At 33.8% G+C, this 14728-nt stretch overlaps 5 protein-coding genes across 14 annotated transcripts in view; 3 read left to right on the top strand and 2 right to left on the bottom strand.

The window, feature by feature from the left end:
* Positions 1 to 1473, bottom strand: part of LOC100874893 (dynein axonemal heavy chain 1) — a 63390-nt gene extending 61917 nt beyond the window's left edge. The window contains exon 1 of the mRNA XM_076531514.1: positions 40 to 1473. Coding sequence (XP_076387629.1) covers positions 40 to 91 — 52 coding nt within the window. The 5' untranslated portion in view covers positions 92 to 1473. The remainder of the gene's footprint in view (positions 1 to 39) is intronic.
* A 445-nt stretch (positions 1474 to 1918) lies between these two features.
* Positions 1919 to 9166, top strand: Hip14 (palmitoyltransferase Hip14). Of its 2 annotated transcripts, none has more exons than XM_003703365.3 (10): positions 1919 to 2059; positions 2736 to 2971; positions 3053 to 3252; positions 3324 to 3533; positions 3624 to 3903; positions 3967 to 4167; positions 4458 to 4619; positions 4691 to 4847; positions 4987 to 5231; positions 5353 to 9166. In XM_003703365.3, the coding sequence occupies exons 2-10, from the start codon at positions 2834 to 2836 to the stop codon at positions 5587 to 5589; spliced, it is 1830 nt and encodes a 609-aa protein (XP_003703413.1). In that variant the 5' UTR covers positions 1919 to 2059; positions 2736 to 2833; the 3' UTR covers positions 5590 to 9166. The 2 variants fall into 2 exon arrangements, with proteins under 2 accessions (XP_003703413.1, XP_012140562.1); XM_012285172.2 differs by having other exon boundaries at positions 3609 to 3903.
* Positions 9167 to 9413: 247 nt separating this feature from the next.
* Positions 9414 to 10039, top strand: LOC143264429 (uncharacterized). Its single transcript, XM_076531512.1, has 2 exons — positions 9414 to 9561; positions 9655 to 10039. The coding sequence occupies exons 1-2, from the start codon at positions 9414 to 9416 to the stop codon at positions 9828 to 9830; spliced, it is 324 nt and encodes a 107-aa protein (XP_076387627.1). The 3' UTR covers positions 9831 to 10039.
* LOC100876945 (uncharacterized) lies at positions 9780 to 12022 on the top strand. Of its 2 annotated transcripts, none has more exons than XM_076531509.1 (4): positions 9780 to 9918; positions 10094 to 10218; positions 10331 to 10482; positions 10648 to 12022. In XM_076531509.1, the coding sequence occupies exons 2-4, from the start codon at positions 10171 to 10173 to the stop codon at positions 11072 to 11074; spliced, it is 627 nt and encodes a 208-aa protein (XP_076387624.1). In that variant the 5' UTR covers positions 9780 to 9918; positions 10094 to 10170; the 3' UTR covers positions 11075 to 12022. The 2 variants fall into 2 exon arrangements, with proteins under 2 accessions (XP_076387624.1, XP_076387625.1); XM_076531510.1 differs by having other exon boundaries at positions 9781 to 9918; positions 10128 to 10218.
* The window catches only part of Fdx2 (Adrenodoxin-like protein 2, mitochondrial Ferredoxin 2), a 77169-nt gene continuing 73025 nt past the window's right edge, over positions 10585 to 14728 (bottom strand). For 5 of the 8 annotated variants that reach the window (XM_012285165.2, XM_076531505.1, XM_076531508.1 and 2 more), the window contains 4 exons: positions 13389 to 13643; positions 12908 to 13032; positions 12527 to 12754; positions 11553 to 12150 (listed from right to left, as the gene is read on the bottom strand). In XM_012285165.2, the coding sequence (XP_012140555.1) occupies positions 12080 to 12150; positions 12527 to 12754; positions 12908 to 13032; positions 13389 to 13643 (679 nt within the window). In that variant the 3' untranslated portion in view covers positions 11553 to 12079. Of the gene's footprint in view, positions 11521 to 11552; positions 12151 to 12526; positions 12755 to 12907; positions 13033 to 13388; positions 13644 to 14728 lie in introns of those variants that run through there. The other 3 variants (XM_012285168.2, XM_012285166.2, XM_012285167.2) reach the window with 3 other exon arrangements.

The raw sequence follows: 14728 nt of genomic DNA, 5'->3' as shown, positions 1-14728 counted from the left end.
CTTTTTGAACTATTTAAATACTTTTGAAAACTAAATTACCTGTGATGATTTCCGAGTAGTAACCTCGTTTTTTTATCTTCTGTTTGTGCATATTTTCGATCACTTCGTACCTTACTATATTTTAAGTTACCTTCGTAACTTAAAAGCAAGAAATGTACATATTTTTTATTAGTAAGTACAAGGCAGGTATAGCGAAACTTTTACGTTTCTAATATAACTGTTGATATGAACTTGTCTAATAAGAATTATAATTCTATTGGCAATGTCTGAAACAAAATCATTTGAAATGATTCAAATTCTTGAACGTTTAGTACCATCTGCTGTTACATGCGAAACTAACGAAACGAGAGATTAATTTTTATATTAGCTTAATTTTTGTCTTATGTGCCGCCACCTAGCGGTAGAGGATGAGAACTAATTAAACTGCAGTTACAAAAACGTGTAGTTCACCCTGTTCGCCGGAGAGATGGCGCTAGTTGTTCCATTTTTGTGAAAATTCAATTTATGTCGATTTTATTGATTAATATGCCATATATTTATTATATATTCATCAATACTGATTTTATGGGGTTCGCAATATATTCCGTAGATCCAAAAACGCGGATTATGTGTTCAAATCAGTTCAGGTACTATACGGTATCTTGTCGATGATATAGGGAATGACATAAGCATAGCAATTTTCTTTCAAGAAGCCAAAAACCATACTCACAGTTATCCTCTTTCACAAAAAAGCTAATTTTCAAAATTTAGTCAATATTGGAGCATAGTAGTTTTCTGAAGTTGTGCGCCGAAAAAATTTTGTGTTCGTCTAACTTCACCGCTTCCCGTCAGATAACGTTAGTAATGTCCTCGAACAGAGTGTGCATGTGAAAGTAAAGCTTTCAAAATACTGTCAACTTTTTAAATTAATTACTTTGCAAAAAATTATTGTTTATTTTTTGTTAGAGAATAAATCAGCTTACTTCTGAAGTAAGTATTTATTTGAGACAGCTTTGTTCTTATCGATTCCTGTGAATTAGGCATAATGCATGCCAATACTCGGGTACTATAGCAGGTGGTGAGAGCCTCTTCCCCTTGATCGCCATTTTCTCCAAGGAAGTCAGGTTTGCGCCTGAGCGCTCATGTCTGATCACCTGCATGCGCAGTATCGCACTGACATAGTGTGTGTCATGGTACGCAGTGTGTACGTTACAATGTAACAGCGTAACAGAAATAAAAATCGTGCTTGTCGTGTTGCGAATCTTATAGCGCCACGTGGTAACCATTATTTACTTAATATTTACATTTGTTTCGTGAGTATTAAGAGAACATGACCAACGAAAATTACGAGGCTCCTTTAAACAAAAGTTTTCAAAACGTCGCGCGCAATACTGTCCAGTATGAGATTGCGCACATGCGATAGAACGAAGTTACAACATTGCATTAACATTTGGTTCATGCATTTTCTTATATTTAATTCTCACGTCATCATGTTTTATAACAACTTTTTATTTTTAACAACGTATCAGAAAATTTTTAGATAAATTCGAAATTTTATGATTTCTCGGTCATTTAAAAGATCAAGAAGAGGGCGCTCGATTTCAAAGAGGATACTCTCTGTCCAGTTTCCCCGCCAGATGACTCGTTTGTTGATAACTTTACGTTCGATGAATATCGGATACCGATCGGACGGCTTACGAAGCCGTTTGGTCAATACATAAGAAGCTCATCGCAAAACTTGAGAAAGCATAATGTGCATGTGACGCGATATCAATAATCGTGTATCGTGTGGTACGCGGTGCGTGTTCATCTTATCGAAAATAAAACATTAGTAATAATGAAATTGTGCGAGAAATAAAGGAGAAACGTGTCCTGGATCGCGAATAACAAAAAGTTGCAAGAGGGGTGTTATTTCTTATAGTTGAAGGAAAGGTCAACCCTTATTTGGATCCTATACAATGTACCGGCGCCCCACACCCACTGACTGTTTGTCCTTTAAATCTAACCCCTTGAGACGTATTCGAGGATAACATGCCGTCTACTATATGCACCTATTATCAATACTGTCACTACTTGCAAGGTAAAATATCACGTTATGAAATCGGTCTTGTAGTTTTATTTCCCGATCGAACCGATAATTATACAATTTACTGAATAATCTTATCGTGAAATCGTTCAATATCTTGTTGTTTAATGAGTACATAAGTACATTAATTATTTCTCCGATGTAATTGAAAAGATTGTATATTTCACGGTTATGGAATACTACATTTATACAATAACCGTGTTTCGAACTGTCTTGAAGAATGATCGAAACGTACAATGCAACTCGAATACAAAATCGATTGTCACTACGCACTATGTGTTCCTTATAGTACACCTCGTATTTACAACACGGTATACTTAGTCGGTGAATACAAACGATGAATTCATTACAGTCGATCAAATTGATCAGCATTAATAAATCGTACAAAGTAATGCTGATGATTTTGTTATTCTGTAGCTTAATATTCGTGATCGTTAACCCTTTGTTTCATTATTCTTACAGTTTGATAAGAAAATACATTGTTCACCTCTCAGAAACAATAATAAAAAAACCTGAAATGAAAAACTCTAATTAGAAAAGACAAAAAGTGTTTTCTGATTCTTTTAGTCATCTAATTTTAATTAAAAAATAATTTATTGTAATTTAGCAATTAATAATATATGAATATTTTTTAATACAAAAGTGTTACATAGTAATGTTGTTGTTTCAGTAATACCTTACAATACAAAACAACCTTAGGATATTTATATCTATATGCATAATTTATATCTATGACATAATCCTGACTGTAATAACACTGAAGTCAACATGTATGCATTAAAAATGCAAACTGCCTGTCAGAGTGAAGGCAGTGGGGAACCAGATGATCCTAGTAGCCATCACCAAGAACCTGTTAGGCCTCCTGCACAAGATTGTAGTTCGTTTGACATTGTTAGAGCAACGCAGGTAATAACGCTTTAAATTGATAAGACAACGCTTATATCAACTTATTTTCACATGTTTTAATTTATATTTTATTTTTCTAAGTTTGGGGCTTTGGATAGAGTAACTGAATTAGTAGAAGCTGGTGCTGATGTAAACCAGCCAGACTCAGAAACTGTTACATTGTTACACTGGGCTGCGATAAATAATCGCAAAGACATTGTAAAATACTTGATTGCAAAGGGAGCTGTTGTTGATGCAATTGGTGGTGAGCTTGCTTCCACGCCGTTACATTGGGCCACAAGGTTAATTTTTTATTTAATACCAAAGTTGAATAAAATTTTTAGGATACAATGTAATAGAAGATCATTTTTAGGCAGGGCCATTTATCTACAGTTGTGATATTAATGAGAGCAGGGGCAGATCCCACTCTCAGAGATTCAGAAGGATTCTCATGTATTCATTTAGCAGCACAATTTGGTCACACATCTATCGTTGCTTATCTAGTCGCGAAAGGAGTAAATCCAAATATGCCTGACAGAAGTGCAATGACACCCCTTATGTGGAGTGCCTATAAAGTTAATAGGTAAATGCGGTCAAATAATGACACTTAATTACAAAAGTACCTTCGTAGGATCACATTATATTGGTTACATTGAAGTTTCATTTTTTACAGTTTAGATCCAACACGCTTGTTACTAACTTTAGGAGCATCTCATTCACTTGCGGATAACTTACATGGCAATACTGCTTTGCATTGGGCTATTATAGCAGAAAATAGTACAGCAATATCAACGTTAGTTCATCATGGTGCATCGTTAGATGTGCCGAATATTCGGGATGAAACACCAATGACGTTACTGGGTCGTCATATTGGCGCTGCCTGGTTAGGACATAAAATCAGTCAAGAAATCAGAGAAAGGCAGGGTAGAACAAGAACATGGTGTAGAGACAAAGTATGTTTATCAAGTACTTCACTAGCCTCCTTTTATTTCTTCATATTTGATTTTTGCTTTCAGAGAATACGTTGGTACTGTATGGTCAGTACACCATTCATAGTTTTCTATGTGATTGGAATGATTTTTCAAAGTGGATTGGATTATTTAGTAAAATTAGGTGCCTTTGTCACTCTTTACATAGCACTATATTTAGCTAATCATTTTGTCTTTGACGAACGATTATTTCACATTATACCAATGTCAATTTATTTGGCTACAAAGGTAGGTTCCAAATTTTGTAATGTCCGACTGTAACTTATCATTACAATTAATTTTATATCAAGTAAAACTCAATAACGTTGCAGAAAACCTATTTAATTATATCTGGCATTAACGTATATGTATTTTAGATAACTAATAAAACTACCTTATCACGAAATGTTTAGATAACACACACAAATAAACCAAGTAAAAACTTTTTATTTGATATCATCAAAACACTTCTGCCTTCTGATTGTTACAGATTAATCGTTTTCACATACATATGACGAATTACTGTTCACTTGTTACAGATGTGGATATATGTTACATGGATATTTTGGTTAGGCGTACATGCCGCATGGTATTTATGGTTGTTATTAGTAGGCGGATCGGTACCACTATGGGTATGTTTCTTACAGTCCTGGAGGGGTGATCCAGGTGTAATAACAGCTACACACGAGGACAAATTAAATGTAAATATCTGTAGTCCCGATCATATCGTTTATTGCGAATAAAATATGATTTTTAACTGTATTACTTTCAGACGATTATAGAGTTAGCAGAATCTGGTGGTTTTGAACCACAATCATTTTGCAGCAGTTGTTTGGTCAGAAGACCTATGAGATCTAAACATTGTTCAACCTGTGATCGATGCGTGGCACGATTTGATCACCATTGTCCTTGGGTCAACAATTGTATTGGTAAGTTAATAAAACTAAATCTATTGGATAACTTTATTATGGTAATAACGCGTATGCATAAAATGTCTAACTTTAGACAACCTAATCTTTACCTATTATCTCCAACAGTATATTTGCACTCTTCAATTTTTCCTTCTAGGTGCGCATAACCACAAGTATTTCCTGGGATTTTTAGCTTCATTATTAGGCCTTTGTATCGTTGTTTTATCCGCTAGTGTACAATATTGGCAATTCGAATGTTGGACAAATTTAACAAATGGCCATAGCGCTGATAATTACCTAGTCGCTGCAGCTACGTGTGACGCTTGGGTAATGTGGGTCACTGCAAATACGTCTTTACACTTCTTTTGGGTTGGGACACTGTTAGCTTGTCAGTGTTATCAGGTTTGTATCATAAGCTACTACATTGTAAAGAATATTGTATAACTATCTTTGTATTTTATTTCTTTGAGTTATAATCGTTTATATCAGTGATACTATATTGTTTTTATCAATTTTTTATTAGATTATGGTTCTTGGAATGACAACGAACGAGCGTATGAATGCCGGACGATACTCGCATTTCAAACAGGGAAATCCTTTCCATCGAGGTGCTATTCAGAACGCAGCTGACTTTTGCAACATAAGTTTCTGTGGGATAAAAGCGAAGCCCAGTTCAGACTGGTTGCAGAGTTTTGATCATAAACAAAGCATCGAAAAATTACCTCTACTCGCTACGAAAGACAACTTCCAATACATTTAGGATTTTTCTAAACAGTCAGACAACTGTCATGGAAAATACGTAATTTAGCCATCAGAAGCTAATGGTGTGTCATATCATTTTTATGCCTGAAACATTTGCCGGACTACCAAAGAGTTACTACAATATCGGAAGTGACTTTTCAGGAAGGTAGTGATTTTACATATTCACAGATTTGAAATTGCATACTGTAAACTACATTTCCTACAGTCAGTGAATATAAATTTTATTATTCATCCACTGTAAAAGACTGTTCTTACGATGTAAGTATGCATATCCCGCCTTTGCGTATTCTATTTTCCAAATACGAGATAGAAAAATAAGTTGCACAAGTACTTTGACTCTATTTTTACGAAGGAAAATTATAAGAAACTTCTTTTTTCTCTATTATACTTTTCGCTACGGTTTACTTAATGTAAACGGAACGTTAATATAATTGATTAAAAATAATTTACTTTATACTGCATTGTAAATATTTATAATTTTCGCGCAGTCGTAACGTGATCATTAAATACGAGTATGTTAACGTTCGATTGCAAATTTTTTAGTTACTCTTTAATATTTTATATCCTAACGAGTGGTAGATTCGATCTATAAATAATTTACTCGAGAAAGTACAATTTTAATCGTACTGAAAGACGGAATACCTTTATAAAAAGTAACCATGACAGTCGGTTCTACAAAATCATTGTATAATGTATTTTTACCAATATTATTTATTACAATTATTTGTACTTTGTAGCTTTTAAGCGTTGCGAAAATTCGTAACGAACATTATGAACAGCAATATCGTCATGATTTTTGCTAAGATCGTGAGATTTCTATATTAAACGTAAGGAATTCAGAATTAATATGCAAAGAAACACCAACTTCGTAACTTGAAAAGTGTGGCATATTTATAATGTGTAAATTTTAATTGAACAAAAGAATCAAATGTTATGCAGTATGATTATAAAGAAATAATTATATTGCATATTACTGTTGGCTATTTAATCCGTTTTTCGTACTTAAAAATAAGTTTACCTGATTTAAGTGCCATGCTGCTACTCTTTCAAAGACATCCACGTACACGCGTTTACAAAACATTATGATCGAACTCAGTGATGGGTAACCGCGCTCGTGAGGAATGAGCACAGTAAGCTCTCACTATATTGCCATTATAACTGGCAATATAGAAGGAGGTATTTTTATGTAGCAATTGGAAGTTTGTAAATTTGAAAATTTCATAGCTTATTAACGCAAAAATAGTTTGCAAATTTCGAATTTAAAAAATTTGGAAGTTTGTAAATTTGACAAGTTGATAACTTGAAAAATATGTCAATTTGAAAATTTGTATTCTTTTTCTCGCACATCTCACTGCTGCATGTACCGTGCTGTCCGTGCCTATCATTTCCTCAGCGGACACTTTCATCTACTCATCACTGCTCTAACTTTATAAGATTTGATTAACGTTGGCTGTTGTATCTAATCTATTATTGCATTGCGTGAGAAAAAGGTTTTAACGATAGCTATATCAAATATTTACATCGTAATATATATATAAATATATCAATTGTTTACATCTGTTTTAATGGATGTCATACTTTAATAATATCGTAAAATTTTCAATGAGATATCTTATTAATTGTACGTAGTAAATTGAACAAGAGAAGAGAAAAAGGCATGAGAGGAGTCTAACACATTTTTGTACGATAATTACACACGTGACGATAGAGATATTACTAGAATATAATCGTCGAATATTTTACATTCCAAAACTGTACTTCAATGTATAATTGCGAATCTTTTCTTTTATCTGTAATATTAGTACGTTGTTAAGAACGTATGTTCCCTTTTATAGTCCGAGATTTCACTGTTAAGGTTGCAAGTGCTATGTCAATTCCACTTTCTAGCATTATTGAATATAATAATTACTAAATATTGGTACTGTGAGAGTTGTGTTGCACGCACAATTAACGCAGAAAAATGAATATTTAATTGCATCCTTAACAAGATACATTTAAGCGAATTAAAAGTCTTATTTCAAAAATGTTTAAGTACAGATCAAACTATATGTATGTGTACATTTCTGTCAATGATCATGTGAAGGAATTATTTATTTCTAATACTAAAGAGGTATATTAAAAGAGTGCATACGTTCTTAATACTGCATTTCCAATAGGTGCCTAAATGTCTGATCATTATCTTATACAAATTTATGAAAAACACTATGAGAATGCATCAAAACTTTGAATATATTTTAAACTTACGGTCTTATTTGTAATACAAACTGAAGTAAGTTTTCAATAGTTTTCAAACACGTTGTTTCTTCGTTAAGCATTATTGTCTCTTCGATAACGACTAAAGATAGGAATTGTATATTATAATTTCATCGTTCTTAGGCCATTCGATTGCGTACGACCAATTACTTTATGTCCATAATCAAATTAGTTACTATTCCTCTTGATTTAGCAACTTTTTCCGGAAATCTTTCATGTACGCGTGTACAGAGAAAAATTAACATTCGGTACATTTGTCCAACTATCGTTAATTAAGAACAAGTTTTCAATTTTGACTGTTTGTACAGAATGTTAAAGAGATATTTGTACAAAACGTTGGAAACGTACATATAAGATTAATGATAGATTTGAACGATGATATTACAAATATGAATACTCCATGAAACATGTGTATAAATACTATAAATACAAATGTAAGTTAATTACTTTCTAACATACTATTGATTACTTATAGAAGTGTTTCTTAAATATTTCTTTTGACTGATCGATAAGGCGTTTAGTATTTATGTATATTTCCGTTTCTAGTCCAGTTGATATTATTCTAATTTGATATCTAGATTATATTTACTTCGTGTGAGCAATGAAATGCATTAAAACTGTATAGCGAGTAGTTTATTCGTTTTACTCTGAGTGCATGCGAGCTACTTTTTTCATGCGATCCGCTGCGATCGCACGGTAAAAAGTCGCGTGTATGCGACGGGTCTTATTAGGAAAAATAAACAAATTCTACAATTAATGGTCCGTTATCAACGAATAAAAAATTGTATTATAACATTTTGAGAAACATACACGTAACAAACAGATAAACATAAAGAACTTTTATAATTAAGATTTTTAACGTTTAATTTCTATGCTGCAAAAGAATTGCTTCGAAAAATATGATAAAGGATAATTCCAGATTAAGACTCATAAGAGAAAATTTAGAATAAATGAACATATGAATATTTAGGATTCTAGTTGAAGTTTTTGGTGAAAGAAAAGTAATATTAGTTGTAAAATCTTTTTGTGACCTGTTAAAAATTTGTGAATTATAAACCTCCTCGCAAGCGTTACACCGTCGCATAGATGAGGTTACTACTACTGTACTAAATCGTATTAAGCTAATTACACCATTCTACTTCCAATTGAATTTCATGTAAATAGCAGTGTCTTCTATTTCAAATAACGTTTCCCGTTCGAAATAGTTTGGAAGATGGGGGAGGGAGCAGGTGTAAAAAGAACTTTTGGTAACCGATAAAAGAAATTAAATCAAAATTATTATTATTATGTGTTTATAAAAGAAATAAAGAGGAGAAAAATTATTTATTTATTTATTATTCATTATTATTCCACAAATATGTTCCGTGATTATTGTTTTCGCTATAATTAGTTTTCCGTTTATTCTGTAAAATCAACTTGAATGTATCTTTCGATATTGAAGTAATCACAGTTTATAAACATATGAATGTAACTACCCGATTCCCGTCACTTTGACAGTTTAATGTTGTTTTCGTTCGTATTAGTTTAATTTCAGTTTTGTTCAATTCGTTTTCAAGAAATGTATTTATCATGGTTTCTGGAGAGGATTGTACTTATAACGATGCAACAGAGGATTCTAATGTAACGTCTCTGCAGTCAGATACTAGTTGCATAATTAATACTAATAATCCGGAAAGTGAATGCGTAAAGGAAGAGAATAATTTTGAACAGTTTAATCGTACGTAGAATAAAAATATAATAAACAATTGTAATAGGAATAATTTACAAGTTAAAGCACGTATGATTTGAATTATATATTACTCATATGCAGTTAAAGACTGTAAATGTTACGAGGTATATTCACCAGGGAATTGTGGAATACCTCCAGAACACTGTGGGAGGGCCAACACTGTACAGGAATCACCTAAGAATTTAGAAAAAAACCAATATACAATGAAACAAATGGAATCCACTAATCCATGCTTGTGTCGTACTCACAAGATGTAATATAAGAATTTTTATTTTACACAGCAAATACTGATTAAACATTATTCTTTTAGCAATGCCTATACATTACCTTTAAAACACAAAAATGGTAATTACTTTAGTTTACTAAATTTTATTAAGCCCGTACGTTAGTTTTTAATCTTTGCTTCATATAAATGAAAACTTTGTATGCTCCTGATAATTATTCCAATTAAAGTATTATGAATTAATTGTTTATCTCTTTTTTTGTATTCATTATAAGCATGTTTGAAATGAGTTTTCAGGTTCACGTTCACGACCATTTTGGTGTCGTTTTAGATGGAAATGGCCTAAAAAATCATATATAGAAAAGAAAGATGCAATGTACGAAGTAAACTTGAAACCAACAAAATGTCCTCATTACGCAGAGGTGGAGTAAAGTATTTATGCAGAATCTAATTGACATAATAATAAATTCATAACGTAAAAGCTGTGTTAATTATTAATAGAATTAATACCCACAATAATATATTTACGTACAGCCTTTCATGTACTGCGAAATGTCAGAAGGTATACCTAACAAAAGAAAACCAATTTGTTCTAAAGTAACAAAATCCAAAGTAAAAGAAGCAGACAAAGAGGAAAAAGTGACAGAGAAAATTGAAATCTATTACTTTGATCATGGGAATTCTGCGTAGGTACAATTATGTCAGAGATTAAAACGCTTTGATGCTTAAATGATTTTATCTCCATTTCTTTTTGTTATTGTCTCATGCAAAAAAAATCAAAACCTATGTACATTTATAAAATTAAATATCTTTTTTTATTAAATGATTAACATTAAATATATTCTGCTTAGATATTATCGTACCACAGATTCACCACCAATATTAGCAACTGAAAGATGCGCAGAGAAGACTGATCAGGCAGCAACACGCTTCTGGGCTGAAATATTTGGAACGATTCACATAGGCACCGCTTTTGTGACAGCATTTATTTTACAATTCCTTCGATTCATACTTTATAGTATAATTAGACCACTGACCGTGGGTATTTTGCAAATGTTGGCAGATTATTTCATAAAGCCTTGTTTGTCTATCGTATTCAATGCTTTGATACAGCCAGTATTGATACTCTTATACAACATCGCAACCTCTTTCAAGGATCTTTGCGAACCTATCGCAGAAGCTTTAGGTCTGTTTTTACGTGAGATTGCTAATGTATGCGCAGCAATTAGAATCGTGGAAGTTAAACAGGGTACTGCTCCTTCGGCTGTTTGCACTTAAGTCAAGTACGTAAACAAGATTTTTTGAAAATGAACAGTAAAATACCTTGGTTACAGGAAAGAAAGAAGATAAATCAGTCTTTTCATTCTAACCCATAAAAATATAGTAAAGTATAGATATCTAATTTGGTGTTTGTACTTTAAATTTGTTTTCATTATTCAAGGTTAAGAAGAATAAAAGTATAGATAATCTACCTGTCTTCGCATATCACTGACTCTGCATTGGTTAGACAAAGGAAGTGGTTGCATCCTGTCTGGTCCAAATATATCTACCGGATGCTTAGATTAATTCTCATTCTAAGGCTACAAAGTAAGTCGAAGCTGGTAACTAACGTTCTGGTAACGAGCCGGTGACTGATGCCCTTCATGGTATTTTCCTTGTGAAGCACGGAGTTATCCAATTAAAAGAAGCAAACTGGAAATGATCCGGGAACAGCCAGAACGTGACTGTTCGAGTTTCAACGAATATAACACATGCCTTAACACCAGGTATATATTTGGTATTACTTGTAACTTTACAATATTATTATCGTTTCATTCACTTTGTTGTTTTTTGTTATTTTTTTCTTTTCTTTAATAGTTTTTACAGAACAAATTATTCCTCATAGCAACTAACTTTGTCAATAATAATAATCAATAATCATCCTTCGTCTCTTTCGTATATCTTACTGTTTAATAAATTATGTACAATCTCACAAACAACAAACGGAGGAACCTAATTACATCATGTAGTTGTTTCACACTTCGCTATGTACAGGTACTACTGGTTTTTACAGAATTGCGCTCTCGCTCCACCTGCGTGTATAATCGTTATCCTTAAAACTTTGTCGTTCGCGTATTCTAGTTAGAAAAAAAGGAAAAGAGAAATAGAAAGGTAAGAGAAAGACAGAGATACAGAGAGAGAGGGGGAAGAGAGAGAGAGAGAAAAGGAAAAAAAGGGAAAACAAAACTCCTATCGTCACCTAGTCTCAGGAACTGCAACCTCTTGTTTACTGTGCATCGCGATCTAGGTGGTTGTGGTCGGAGTCTCCTGGATGGCTAAGGTCTGTGAAGGCGCTGATGATGATGTCGAATCACCTACAATTTCAATTTTATTACTTTCAGTTTAATCATTCGCGACAACGATGTTAATTGTCATAGAAATCATTGGCCATCGGCGTTTCAAGTTCCGAACAACAAGGTAATTAAAAAAAGAGTTTTTTACTCTTTTTGCGGATTGCGTTGCATGATCTCTACGACACTCAACGCGTTAATCTAACAATTAGCTGCCTAATATAATCGTTCTGGTTTTAATCATTCGCGTCACAGAGATGCTGTTTACATAATCGCATGATTATTAATAAGACTTACAGCTAACGTTTCTCCTTTAAACTGTAGTATAATCCCATTAGGGTAATATACGATGTTCGCGAGTATTACATAACGATATCGATCTCCAACAGGTAAAACTCACCCAAGAGAGCTGCCTCTAAATCCCCTAAGATCTCCGTTTCCTTCGGATCGATCAGGTTGAAGCGTTGATTAAGGAGCGTGAGGTGGGCAAACACACAATTGAGGTGAGCGTGCAACCCCAAGAGTGCTACCTCTCTGAAGTGGCAGTGGTAAATGTGTGCCACCACGTGGTACAGTAGCCGCAGGATCTTACGCACTATCGATTCAAACGAGCTAGGAAATTCATTTGCTGCAACATCCAGAACAAAACAATTAATAAGACCCCTCCGTGCCACGTTTTCAATTTCGTGGTTATGTAGACACTTTTTCACTACGATTGTAAATATACGATTAATGAAACCATCGAAATACTTATTCCACAGCGATTGAAAAGACAACTCACCATACTTCGTAGGAAATATAGTTTCGTCACTAACGGTGCGTTGTGTAAAAGTCATAACATAATCTATATATTGTGGCGCTGCCACTCTCGTTTTCTTCCCCTTCTCATCGAACCACAGATAAGTTCTGAAACGATAAGAAATCGAATTACTCCTCTCTGCAATATCGGCCAAAGAGCAAGGGTGCGAAGGGGAGAACAATGGAGGGCTAAAAAGCAAACATCATTCAGACGATCTTTTACTCTTCCTTTGAGATTTATTTTCTTCCTTTACAAACCTTCGTAACCCTGTGCTCTTGAAACCCTATATTTTCCTACATTTTAAATTCTAAAATTTCAAGAAGTCTCAAAAGATCAAGTGCCCGAAAGTCTCAGAAATTGTCGAATTCCAAGAATGAAAAATTACCAAGTCTAAACCCGACGTTTGGGAGGATCTCTATCTCTATAGTTGGGGTTCGAGAATCGTGAAAGGAGAAAAAATTACCTTAAGCCAGGACCAGTCATGTCGGGACAGCCCGTCATCGTGCAAAATTCGGATATCGTTCCGTAGACGAGGTTGATGTGATCGAATAGTGCCAGGGTATGAGAGGCCAGCCACTCGTTGTAGTCCAAACCTGGTGGTAAATCGACCAACATCCTCAGGTCCAGTTCTGGCAGCTGCCTTTCAAGGGCTGCCTCCTCGAGGTACAATTTCGGATCTTCTGTGGTTCCCGCATCTTTCTCCTTTCGTCGGGCTTTTCTATAAACAGCGTGAGATCGCTCTCTTAGACACGTTCTGCTATCCGATTTGGACATCGATCAACGCGTTTCTACACTGTTCAAGCAATAAAGCATATTATTGCTCAGCGGAAAAGATTGTGTAACGGGGAGGTTGGTACTTATTCTTTGCGTTTGGTGTCTCGAGGGATTTCATGTATCGATTACTCGAAGAATTACCGCTGGTTATGTATCGGTGATCGGTACAGTTTGTATTGTACTTGTTCAAGTGTTGTAACAAGCATCGTTGGTAATCGATACGGTATGTGATGTACTCGTTGAAGCGTTATAGAAAACATTATGGATAATTACACGTTGATAATTAGTGCAATATGTGTTACGCTCGTTGAAGTGTTACAGCGAGCATAATTGGTTGTTAGCTACTGGTAGTTGGTACGGTATGTATTGTATTCATTCGAGTGTTATAGCATGTGATATCGATAGTTATCTGTTGCTGATTTATATAGTATGTCGTGTAGAAGTGTTGTAACGAACATTATTCGATTACCTATTAGTAACTAATGAAGTTTGTAATGTACTTATTGAAATGTTGTAGCAAGTTTCATTGGGCGTATAAATTGAATTATGCATTATTCTTAACTAAAATAAATAATGAGCATGAAATATAATACCATAGAACATTTTCAACAACGAAACTTATTACTTATTAGCACTATAGTTTCACGCGTTATATCTTTGATCGCTGAACGTAATTTCATCTCGACGAAAGTGGTAACAATTTGAGTCGAATTTACCGAGTATCTAGGCGTTAAATAAGCATCGCGCGATAATCAACGCAAACTTTAGTTAATTTTAAAGTATTTCGATAAAACGTTCATAACTTCCGAATTTAGAGCGTACGAGGTATTAAAACGATTAAAAGTTCGTCGAAACGTTTCGTTAAAAATTTACCTACTCACAAAGTTATCATAAACTTAGTCGAACTTTGACAAATATTAACTTTGGACGATGTACCATAACGTTTTAAATTTAACTATAGTTTCTAAAATTCTCTAAAATTAGTCGAATATTGGTTTAAGAACTGTTTATACGTAAATGTTTGACGCG

This window comes from Megachile rotundata, chromosome 5, assembly GCF_050947335.1.
Source record: "Megachile rotundata isolate GNS110a chromosome 5, iyMegRotu1, whole genome shotgun sequence".
Lineage (NCBI taxonomy): Eukaryota > Metazoa > Arthropoda > Insecta > Hymenoptera > Megachilidae > Megachile > Megachile rotundata.
The sequence above is the reverse complement of the archived record's forward strand: the minus strand, read 5'-3'. Positions and strand labels throughout refer to the sequence as shown.